This window comes from Pseudopodoces humilis, chromosome 1 (genome assembly GCF_049639895.1).
Source record: "Pseudopodoces humilis isolate 2021_Gansu_Grassland_sample_001 chromosome 1, ASM4963989v1, whole genome shotgun sequence".
NCBI lineage: Eukaryota > Metazoa > Chordata > Aves > Passeriformes > Paridae > Pseudopodoces > Pseudopodoces humilis.
The window spans coordinates 103,835,652-103,848,144 of NC_142200.1; the positions used below are offsets into that span (position 1 = coordinate 103,835,652).

A 12,493-nucleotide genomic window follows, 5' to 3' on the forward strand; every position below is an offset into this window, starting at 1 on the left:
TGTGAATTGTCATTTGGCTTCAATGGAGCTCTCACAGTTCACGCCAACTTGAGAATCTGTGTGTACATTTGAGTCAGGAGGTAATGCTGGAAAATTAATTCTGGCTACTGTCACGCATCCCTATTACCTGCCTACTCCCAGGTGTCATTGGATCTCAGTCTTTTAATGCAAATGGAGTTCCCACTGGCATGATTCCTCATTTGCTGAGTGTACAGCATTTATTAAGTGACGCAGAGAGACATTGATGAATAAAACTTTTCTTTCCTCATTCTGAAATGTTTTTTTAATGGTTTAAATGAAGAGCTCGGTAGGGTCTTGAATGGCATTGAAGCTTTCTGTGTTTTTATATGACCAGCAGTTTCTGTTAATGTTTAGTTTTGATGCTGTGTTCTCATTGGAGTTGTATAGAGGAACAATGAATGTCCACCTGATGCTTCAGAATATATCTCTTTCTTGGCTGAACTCCAAATGACTATTTTCTTTCAGAGCATATTCTTTCAGATTGGTGCTGGAAAATGGGTTTTGATTTATAGCATAGTTAATCAGAACTGTTGAAATGAAGTAAGTGAGTGGAGGCTGTGTATTTTTATTTTTCAGATTGCAGTCAAGAGTATACAGACTCAACAGGCATAGATTTGCATGAGTTTCTCATTAACACATTAAAGAATAACCCCAGGTAGGTATTTCCTGTGTTACAGCTGACATTCCTTGAAATTATAGTTGGCAGTCTGCAACTTCTCATAACTGTATACTGTGTTTTATTTGTTCTGGAGATGGTTGTGAGGGAAAATGTAAACGAGGTAGGCTGTTAACTGAGAAAAATGCTATAAAAAGTCATCAACTTCTACTTCCCCATCCAGTCACCCATTGCTTAATGTCACTTTCACTAACATCTGGTCTTTGTCCTTACCTTCTTTTATACAGCTCCACGTGGTGATTGCAATAATATATTATAACTATTGCAGTTGGAGATTTGTATATGAATATAAAGTAGCTTTCTTCTAGCAATGCTGCACACAAATAAAATCCTGTGCTCAGTGCCAAATTCTGCTCTCAGTATTCCCATAGTTTTCATCTGGAGCTACAAGCCCATCTCATCATTAAATTTGCCTCTAAACATCCAAGGAAAGATCTGTAACATTTTTATACACTGTGATTTTCAATGCTCATTTCATTTGAATGCGTTAAATAGGTACCGTGTAATTCTGCAGTTATTCCCAGCAGAACTGGGAATAATTGGGTACCTAACAGCTTGCATAACCCCTTGTACAGATGATGGAAGGTCCTTCAGTTGCTTTATCTGTGCAAAATAAGGAAGTTCAAAAGAACTAAGGAATGATGAGACTCTGTCCAGCTTAGGAATGTGTGGAAATATGCCAGGGAAACTTCTGAATGTTTTTTTTTACAAGGGAGGAGAGGGAAAAGGAACATCTGAGACCTTCCAGTGAAAACCACAGCATTTTGCCAGAGAAGTACTGTGGCATTTCCTCCTGGGAACCGCAGTTCAAAGGTGGTGGTCTCCATTATGCTCTCTAACTACATTAGATGTGTCCAGCTTTCTTGCAGCAGATCAATGCCTTGTGGAAGATATGTCTCAGGAACAATGTTGAAAATTTCTGTGGGTAGCAGCTCTTCTTGTGAAAGATCTAGCTTAGGTGGAAATCTCATTTTCCATCAAAAAAGGGTGAAAAAAGACCAAAGCTATGCATAGCAGTGAGAGTCTTTCCATGGCAAGCATTGATTGCAGCCTGTTTTGGCTGGAAGTACTCTCAGGCCATGGTTGAGCTCATGGAAGAGTGAAATCTGTATGTCAATGAAGGTGCAGAAAAGCAAGGTTTAGTCTTTTGCAGATGATCCAGGGTAAAGAAAAGCAAGTTTCGTTTTTAATCAAGATGACTGACAATGCTTGCTAAATATCCTTACAAACATTGTTATATGAATATTTTCCTCTAAAATGTCTATTCATAGTTGATGGTGAAAATCCTTGCATTTCTCTTTGACAGGGACAGAATGATACTCTTGAAAATGGAACAGGAAATTATTGATTTTATTAGTGACAACAAGTAAGTTGGGTTCCACACTTGGTTTATTAAGTCATGTGCATGTGTTGCAGTGAGGGTCATGCAAGGGATACACTCATATGGACCACAGTGCTCCTGAGGGCTGTTACTGGCACACTGCAAGAGCAGGCTTCTATTTCCTGCCACGTGGTGGAACTGCTTAAAATAAAGTAGATGTAAATGAAAACCTTTTGCTTTTCATTTTGTTGTAATTGCACTGGCTCTGTGCATATAGATCCAAAAATATAATTAAAGCTTTTAGTGTAGAGGATAATCAAATTTGTTATCTCATGGCTTTTCCTTTGTGCTGTGTTATTCTAATGTGTTGGAAAATAAAATTAAACTTAGGTGGGGGGATTCTTGCTACTATATGGCCTTTATAATAAGATAGTCCTGCAGCTTTAAAAATAGAGAGTCAGAATAGCAGCAGAGGAAAAAATTATGCTGACGGCAAATAAACATTTTGTCAGTAATAAAGGAAAAAAGGAGTGTATGCCAAACTAGATCTTTCCAGAATTGCCCTGCATCTGACCTTTGGGAGAAAGGCAGAAAGCTGTTGCCAGTGTCTCAGCAAATCTGTAGGATTGGTTGTGTAGGGAGCATGAGTGCGTGTGGGGGATTGGGGGATGAGTTCTTCCCAACACACAGAATACTGACTGGGTACTGTGAAGCATGAGCTTTGTTTGTATGAATGTTGCACATGGAAGTGTACTTATTAGAAATTCTAAAATTAATTCCTTTTTTTCTTTCTTTTCAGCCTTTCTGTAGCAAACATTTATATGTAAATGCATAAAGGAGAAGTTTTCAGTGAGATTTCTGTCCACTGAATTGTTAAACGTCTGCTGTTTTCATTTATTTATAGCTTAGAGGGAAATGTAATTGTCAGTGCTATTTGTTTCTTTTGTTTCTAGTAATCACTATAAAAAGTTCCCTCAGATGTCGTCGTATCAGAGGATGCTAGTGCACAGAGTGGCAGCTTATTTTGGAATGGATCATAATGTGGATCAGACTGGAAAATCTGTAATTATCAACAAGACCAGCAATACAAGAATGTAAGTAATAGCACTGTTGTGTTTTTTCTTGTTCCCTTTCTCAAGACAGGAGCTGGTTTGTACCATGACTGCGTGGTGTAATTATTTTATATATATAAATTTTTATTTGTTTTTGTATCAGCAGTGAGTGCTTTTTATTGTTTTCTAGGTTGGGAAGGGAAGACAGGGCTCTCATGGTGAGGTTATCTAAGGCTATAAAGATACATGAGGAGAAATCAACCTAACTGGTCTTTTGCAAGAAAGCAGGGTATCTTGGAATGTTAATTTTCCTGATTCCTTAGTGCCACCAGTTTGCTACAGGAGTGAGCTTGTTTCTTTACAAGTCACCTGATACCATACATTTGCATCCTAAACAGCCCAAACGTATTTGGAAGATGGCCTTTTTCCTTGTTCTGGCTCTGCCTGCTTCAAGAGTCATTTTCTGCCCAGCCTGATTATTTAAGATTTGTTTTCCCTCCACCACCTGCCACTATTCATTCCCTTTTCTTCTCCTCCCATCTTTTATTTTCCCTTCAAATCTCACTATTTGACTACAGTGCTTCTGTGAAATACAAATTCCTTCTGGTGGTTCAAATGCATCGCAAAATTCCTGTCAGGTTAAGCCTGTGCTGGCTTAAGTTCTGTGCTTCTCCATGAGCTGGTTAAAGCTGTATAAGCTAAAACTGTATAAAGCTAACCAAAACTCGATATGAGCTGTGGTAATGTGTCCATGCTTAATCACCATCGCTTTTCCTGCCAAATGCCACATGTAATAAACATAGCCTTTCTCTCCCCCTCTACCTATAAACTACGTAATGAAGAGGAAGTAATTACAACTGGGTAATGAAGTCGTGGTGTCTGGTATTGGAACAGGAAAGCCCCATTTGAAAATTGTGTACTTCCTGTATTCAATTAGTAGGAGAAATCTAAACATTTGTTTCATTTATATATCCAGTAGCTATGTGATTTATTTATATCTAGTTGCAGAGAGCATTTTTTTAATGTTATTAGCTTCTCCTGTAGAAGGGTGGAAGGACTTGGGAATGGTGCTATGTAGGGCTGGGATTTGGACTCAGTGATCCTTGTGAGTCCCTTCCAACTCAGATTATTCTGTGACTACCTAATTTTGCAAGATCAATACACACTGGTATTTGCTATTTCACGGAGACCTAAAAGTCTTCCAAGTGATTGTAATAAATTTAAGATAATGGGCAATTTATTTTAGATCCTTTTCCTGGGCTGTCCCTGAGATACTTGGAGATTTGTGAAACAGCTCTTGGGCATTACTGTTTTTCAAGGTTTGAGTAAAGCATGCGCTAACAGTTTGATTTTCAGAAGTCAAGAGAATTACAGTAGCTAGATAAAACACTCAAGCTGCAAAGGCTTAGCCTCAGGGTCTGATAATACCTGCCCCTGAAAGAGCTATCTTGGGTTCTGAATAAGAAAAAGCTTGGTATGCAGCAATCTGGTGTTCAATTTTGAGCTGGAAATGAGTCCCCTCTTAAACAAAACACAGTCAATCATATTTTAATGCTCTTTAAGCATTCCTCTCTCTTTTATAGTCTTCCCTTTTCCCTCACATCTATGTCATTGATGTAGTGCACCAGCTGCTACAGATCTTTCCTCACAGCATTGCCTTCTGGTTGACTTGATAATAGAATAATACTAACACATTAATACCTGTAAATGCCTTGCTCTGTTGTGTGCCTTTCATCTCAGAGATGGGCAGCACCAGAAGCACTGCTGGAAATGCTTACATGGTGGTTCTGGAGAGGTCACTGAAGCCTTCTTCAACAGTCAGAGCTTTTTCTGAGTGCTTTGGTAAAGCTGTGGCTCCATGCATGGTGGGAGTGAGCAAGCAAGGCTATTTTCTAGGTATGAACTGCCCTTCTTGCAAGCTCAGCAGGCAGGATATTGTAGGGATGCAACGGATCGAATGGCCTTTTCAGCTGTGGTCTTGCAGACTGGAGGTGAGGCCATTGAAAAATGGTGCTGACACCATTCCTGTCTAGATATTCCAGAAATAAATGAAGGGCTTTGCTGTTCTGTTGACTGTAAGTACGGCTGTTTTGTAAGCACCACACGAGCCACAAGCTGATGATTTGGTGGTAGGTAACTGGATTATATGAAGCTCATACTGCCTTGTGGTTCTTCCAGTGTGTTATTTACATTATTTTGATATTACCATAAAATAAAGCTTTTGTGAAGTGGCTGTTTCTTTTCATAACTGGAGGAGATGGCATGTTTTTGAAAACATCCCTGGCTCTGACAGAAAATAGTTTGTTATTATCTAGCATGAATAAGGGCTGATGAGATTTTATTATCCTCAGCAAATATTGTGTAAGTTCCACATCTGAAAGCATCCAATGTGATTTCATATGTTCAGCATTTCACTGCTCTCAGAGGAGACAGTTTTGTGCAGTTTCAAATCAACACCAAATACTGGGAATGTGTTGACTCTATTAATTACTGCTTGGACAGTATCCAGAATACCGGAGAATCTGAAGAGCGTCTGAAACGCTGTTCAGTGTGGTTATGTTGTGCTGTAAGCCTAAGCCTTGATAGCTTTATGTGGCTTTATGGAGAGGCCCCACAGACAGATGTTCTGAAGGTTTGCATTTTGGCAATAAATTATCTCTTCATGGCATGTTGTTTCCAAACTACTTTAGCCACTACTGTAGAGAGAGAAGAATATTCTTGCGTAATCTGGAATTCATAAATTCTGCACTGGCTGTGACTTACGTGTGCTTGTTTGAGAGGAGCATTTGACTCTGCAGTGTTGCCCTGTGGGCTTGAATAAGCACCTTGTGTTTATTCCTTTAGCTGAGTGAGGGTTCATGTCACACCTCTGCTCCTGCTTGCAGGTGATGAGTTCTTCCCTGGCTCCAGGCAGCGAGGTGCGTTTATCCTGTTCAACAGACACCTCCCGTGCTCGCTGCCTGCAGGTGCTCGGAGGTACAAGTGTCAAAAGAGTTACTGGTTTTGAGGTGAAAGGGCTGGCTGGAAAACTCTGGTATCAATGTTCCTTATGGGTGCCTTAGAAAGGAAGGACTAGTGTGTGTCAATCAGGGGATGAGCCTGTGAATGGAGAAGATTGGGGCATTGCTGTGCTTCCATCAGCTGGCTCTCTCAGGGCAGCATGGATCCACTTTAACGTACCTATGCCTGTAAAGTACCTAATTTACAGAGGTTTGGAATATGAGAAAGTGTTTATTGAAGAAATTGTAGCTGGAAGGAAGGCTGCAACTTCTCTCTTCATCCGTGCTGCTTTACATAGAGGGGGAAAAAAAGGGTGGTAAAAAATTGTTTGGGATCTGAACCTCTGGGAGTGCAATCCTGCAGCTTTCATGAGCTCTCAATGAAGTCTCTCTTAAAAATACAGTCAGACAATAGTGGCAATTTTTCAGACTGAAGAGTATTTATAATGAAGACCTTACTCTAAGAATCTAAGATGCCTTTTCTTTTTCTGTAATTTTATTGGAATGTGAATGAGGCCTGCTGTTTTCAAAGCTTTTTTTTTAAGAAATTAAATTTTAAAAGACAGTGAGGACCTCGACCACCTAAGTGTTGACATTAATAAAGTTAAATCTCTGTATTCTACCTCTCATTAGAGAATAGTGGATTTTAAAAATAAATTTTCTTTTCATATGATTTTTGAAATTTAAAGTCTTTACAAAGTCCTGCCTATCTAAAATCCAGTCTTTGAAATCTTATTCTCAGCAGTATATGTGAGAAAAATTGATTAGAAAATGAAGGAGAATTTTGTTGTTCCTTTTTTTCTATAGTCTAAGGACTACAACTTAAAATGGGAAGTCTGCCTTGCTCAGTATGAAACTGCTCTTGCCTCACCATTCTAATGTATGTTTGTCTGTCATCTGTGTCTGCCTGTCATCTATCTAAAGATACACAGAAGTGTATGGGGAACATAAGACAGTGAAATACGATATAAAGAGAAGTTTGGAATTGAGGCAATATGTTAGACAGGGCATCCATTTTTGGAGCCAAAAAAATGTGTATGTGCCTCCTTCTGTTCTGCATATTCCTCATAATTCCTATCAAACAACTGGAATTACTTCAGGATTTTTTGCAGAACTGTTCATATCATGAGATGTATCGGTTCAGTCAGATTCATTGATTTGGTTATCTGTAGCTAGGTGGAGAAATGTAGGGGAAATATGTTTGGTGTACTTGGCAAATTGAAAGGTTTTTCATTTGGTTGATATCATCAGCCATGTGACACCCATGTCTGTACCACAGCCCACACATGCATTCATGTACTTTTTTAATATAAATGTGAGTGGCAGGGCTCATCAGAACCCAGAAGGTAGGATGCTTATGATATATAATGCTGTGTTTAGACATTTTCATGCATTCTGAGGGTGTAACATAGCTATTATGAACTTCGTACCAATTCTCACATCCTCAGTTCTGACTGTTTTATTTTTCAGGAGTGTTGTGAGTTATGATCCTTGTGATGCATGGGTTTTTTTCCTGCTCTGTTAATATTATGCTGGCTCTGTTGGAAGGTGTTTTGGTACCTTTGAGATGCTTCAAAAACTTGAGGCAATATTAAGTTGTTGTGTGCATTACAGGGGTCCCTTATAATCTAGAAATGAACTGTATCAGCAGAAGGACGCATAATGTTCAAGTTGTTCTTTGAATAACCTGCAAGGCTTTTGTAGTTTGGCATACAATCTGTGTTATTCTGCCTCCTCTGTGTAAGAGTGGTTTGAATCAAAAGCAAAGAAGAAAAGTTCTTGTTGGGTTTCTATTGTGTATTCGCTGAATGATCATGCTGTGGATAACATCTATATTAGTTGAGCTGCATTGTGACAATTTCACTATCTTCAGATTCTGAACTTTTGTACAGGATCCTACAGGCATGTCAGTAAAATGGCATTCACTGAACATGGCAATTTCAATGAAGAATAGATTCTAGAATTTCTTTTACCTGAGTCTGAAGTTCCAAGACTTCCTTGAGATACCAAGTGTTACAGCCTTTGGAGCATGCAGAAAAGTATGCCTTTCCCCTTGTCTGAATAATGTATTCAGTGTAAATGACTTTAATTTCTTTAAGCCATTGTTTGGACGGGGCATTTTAGCCATATGGAAGTAGTGACAAATATATACCTGAATGCGAACACCTTTTTTGTAGAATCTCAGTCAAAGAAATTTGATATTTGCCAGAGCATTTGAATAACAGTTTTGTTAATCTCCCTGTTGTAAACCAGAATAGTTATCCTGCAAATGGTTTGCTTCATGATATTCCTCCATCTGCATTTAAGCACCTTATGCTATTCTTAATTATCATGCGTGTACTGAGAGGAATGTTCTCATGAGAGCACAATTGCTTTTATGAGCCACATGATGCATGAAAACGTATGTGAACGCCCTTATTTCTGGTTTTATTTTCATTGGAGTCTGGCATTATATTTTTTTCTTCAAGGGACTATGGAGTCAGAGGACCTCTGTTTCCTGTTCTAGTTACCTCTTTTCCATCTTTGCTACAGAACAGTTACTGCTTGGCTACTAAGAAATAAACAGAAACTGGAGATATCCAGATGTCCCCTCTGGTTTACAATTGCTGTTGCTCAGTATTACGACATTGTCTGCTACAAACATGTAGAGAAATAAAAGGGTGCATAGTAGATGTATGCAGCTGAAATGAAGAAACTGTGTAGCTGAGAAACAACATGTAATTGGCTGACACATGTTGGCTTAGGATGAACTAATACATTATGCAACTAATAATTTAGTAAGGACATCAATGAAAGAATAATGTATAATAACATCTTTGTGGTTATGTAGCTACATTGTAACATGTGTAGCATTTAAGTAACAGCTTACATTGGTTTTCATAGATTATAGTTTTTTCCATACAAAAATAATCTGTTTACATCAGTCAGGGATTCGGTTAAGAACGTGATTAGAAAGAAACGTAATGTACCTTTTGTTAATGATAGTTGAATTAAGACAGCCTTTTATTTTCAGCCAGCATTCTGTCATTTTAGTCATATTTCTCTTTTGCAGGAAAGATACAGATGAAAAAACATAGATACGTAGTACACTTGAAGTTGAGTTGAATTTGACCCTTAAATACTGGCTTCATTCTTTCTTCAGTGTAAGCTGTATACTGGACCCGTAAGAAATTACTTATTCTGTAAATGAGATGTTAGGGTTAATGAACCAGTTCTAATAGCTCCCATATTAAATTTTCATCTAATGTAATTTATTTAAACTAAATTGTTTATAATGAAGGTGGACATGTGCTTTTTACAGCTGTTCTATACTGTGATGAAATAGTAGTTAAGTGTTAATCAGAAGATGTACATGGTATTTCTTCTTCTATTTTTTTTTTCTTTTTAATCTTTTTAGTCCACACCACTTAATAGTGTAAGTTTTATTAAACCTAGAAGGTTGCTGTCACCTGCTCTGTGTGGGTAGATGGAAGGTTGCCCAGGAAGAGAGTGCTATGGAATAGCAAGTAGGTAATTTGGTTGAAGGAAGCTCTTTCTTGCATGAGTAATTAATCCTTGTGCTCTTTCAAGCTGTAGTAAGAAAATGCTCATTAATCAAGATGCTGTTCGGTCACTTTTGCTTTCATATCATTGGGGAGAGATCTGTAAATCTGAGATGACCCCTGTGCTTTCCTCAGAGGTAACAGTGCATCAGTAGTAGGTGATGTAATGGATTTATATCTGAGCATTTCAGAAATAAAGCGTTGAAATTTGAGCAAGTAAATTTTAGACGTGGTTTAGATCGGTTGTATAATTGCCTTTTGCTCTTCTGTAGCCTGCCTCATTTTTAACACAGGAAATAGGACTCACAGAAGTGTAAAAAGTATTTTGAGTTTTGAGAAGTCTTTGTCCATTGTTTCAGCTTGCTGCTTCCAGGGTAGCCTTGTGAGGTTGTCTCTGACAGTTTATTAAACACAGGCCCTCTTCTTTGGGCCAGTGATTGTTCAGAGTATGCCTTCTGATCCATGACTCTTCCTGCTAGAGATGGCAGAAATGTCTGTGGCATGAAGCAAAAGTCAGAACAAGACATTATGGTATTAATGTGTATATGTGAGGCATTTCAAGATAACTGATAGTTTCATTGTTAGCCTGTGGGTTTTTAGTGAACCATCTTCAAATCTTCAGTAGTCTTCAAGTCTTGAATTTGCTTCCTTTTTCTCTCTTACATGTTAATTTTTGAACTTCTGAAATAGAAAAGTGTAATTTTAAATAGATCACAGCAGTTATGCAACACTGTAATTTTCAGCCACTTACAGAATATGCCACATCCTTAAAATCAGATATTAATGAATTCCATAATAAACTATGCTACCACTTTTGAGCCTCTATTAGCTGGAAATAAATTGGCACTGTGCAAGATGTTCGGTCTCAATAGACACTCTGAATATGAAGAATTAAATCCAACTGGGGAGAGAGCAGCAGAAGCAGGTCCCTCAGTAAAGAAATAATCTTAGTTTGATCACAGGAGGACAGCAGAGCATTTTGAAGCTCCTAAAATGGTCCCTGCCTGAGAGATGACGTCGTGCTTGTGCCCTGTCTGTCAGAATAGCTGGCATTTGCATGTGTCCTTGGCCTGCAGGCTTCTCTCATGTGTTCTGGCCCAAGGATACTGGGCAAAATACTGAAGTTTACACTCAGGCAGATACTCAGGGAGCCAAAAAGTACTGTTTTGCATCCATATCTTGAAACAGGATGATTTTCTGGAAATAAGTTTTTGGAAAGTTTGTAAGGGTCATGAGTTGTGCAATGATACCTGAATGTTAGATTGGAGTTTTTAAGTACTGTATCTTTGAAATCCCTCAGGTTCTGGGCCTCTGCTTGGTCCACACACAGGATAATTTGGCATGAAAAATATTCCTGTAGCATCTTGATGGATGGGCAAAGGTGACATAATAAAACCTCATAGTCACTGAAGGAAAAATGCTTCCAAGAAGCATTCCTGCCTCTTTTTTTCAGTCCTGCCAGACTTACTTGCAACCCCAATTGGAGAGGAGGAATACCTGTGAAAATAACTTGTGATTTTCCACATCCCTGTTTAATAATTGCTGGACACGTTTAGAGGCCAGCTGCTGTTCTGAAAAAAAAGAATAGAGAATATATGGTCTTATGCAGGGGAAAATATAGCATTTGGTTCTTGCAAATTTTTCTCCCATGTGCTACAGAGAAGGCAGCACCTTGAAGAACTGTCTTGTACAGGATTGATTTTTCTTTTATAGCTTTTAATGTGATTTTACCATCATAACAGAAGTTCTTAGTGACTCATATGATAAAAGCAGCAATCTGTTAATGAGGCATTTACCTTCAAATGCTTGCAATGCCATCTTGAGAGGTTTTAAGTATTAAGTTGTGATAATATAACTGCACTGCACTTTAACAATTATCTATATTTAAATTCCCATTCTAGCTTTTTGAAACCATGTTTTAGCATCCATCAGCCCACAAATAAATGAAACATATTTGAAGGGTGTAATTTTGGGCTCTCATTCTTGAAAAATGTTGTTCTGATAGAATTGAATCCACTAATTTAAACTGATGGGCAGGAATTCTGCCTTTTTCACTAAGTTAGGTGGTGAACCTTTTGACAGTGGTGATATTTGCTTCCAAGTTCTGTAAATTCTCTAACTCTCAGAATACGTTCCTGTGCCACCACAATCAAAACAAGCATTTGTACTGCAGATAATAGATTTTTGCCCCTCAAGTAGTAAAGCAAAGAGATAGTAACACTTGCATAGTTTTACTAGGGTAGTAATGTAGAACCCTAGGAGAGCCTTCAGCCTAAACCAAAAAAACACACAGCAGGCAGATACAGTAGATGCTCACAAACTAGTACAGCAGGAAAGGCCACCATACTGTGTCACAGCATGCCTTCAAAATAGAGGCCAATGTGATGTTGGACTGAGCAATCAGTTTAATTAAAGACAAGTGTAAATAACAAGAAAACACTGTTGAACCATCAGAGCACCTGCATAAGAGTCCCCCAAATCTCCACAACTTCTTTGAATCCTGTCTGCAGCAGTGGCTCTCTCCAGCTCTTGCTACTCCGTGGCTCTCCTCATGGCATCCTTCTGTGATTCTGTAAGATCCTTTCTGTCAGTTATTCATTTTGTTTGCCAGATGGTGATTCTGAGGGTACCCTGTGTGGTGTTTTTCCCATTCCTAGCCCCATTACCCTATCTATTCTTTTGTTTCTTCTTGCCATTCATTCAGGAGAGGAATATTAACGTGCTGTCCCATGTAATATGCATTAAATGAACATTGCATTGCAAATGCAAAGTTCAATTTTTTTGGCTCCTACCCATCCCAGTGATCTCCCCTTTTGACCTTGCATTCCTGTGTGGAGTTCTTTCAGACAACTGCTTGGCAATTACCTCTGAGATAAGTATTT

General features: G+C 38.5%; 1 protein-coding gene across 28 annotated transcripts in view; it reads left to right on the top strand.

Moving 5' to 3' along the window:
- Positions 1 to 12,493, top strand: part of ARPP21 (cAMP regulated phosphoprotein 21) — a 236,553-nt gene that overhangs the window by 140,820 nt on the left and 83,240 nt on the right. For all 28 annotated transcript variants that reach the window (XM_088063698.1, XM_088063692.1, XM_088063744.1 and 25 more), the window contains 3 exons: positions 598 to 676; positions 2,004 to 2,063; positions 2,972 to 3,112. In XM_088063698.1, the coding sequence (XP_087919824.1) occupies positions 598 to 676; positions 2,004 to 2,063; positions 2,972 to 3,112 (280 nt within the window). The remainder of the gene's footprint in view (positions 1 to 597; positions 677 to 2,003; positions 2,064 to 2,971; positions 3,113 to 12,493) is intronic.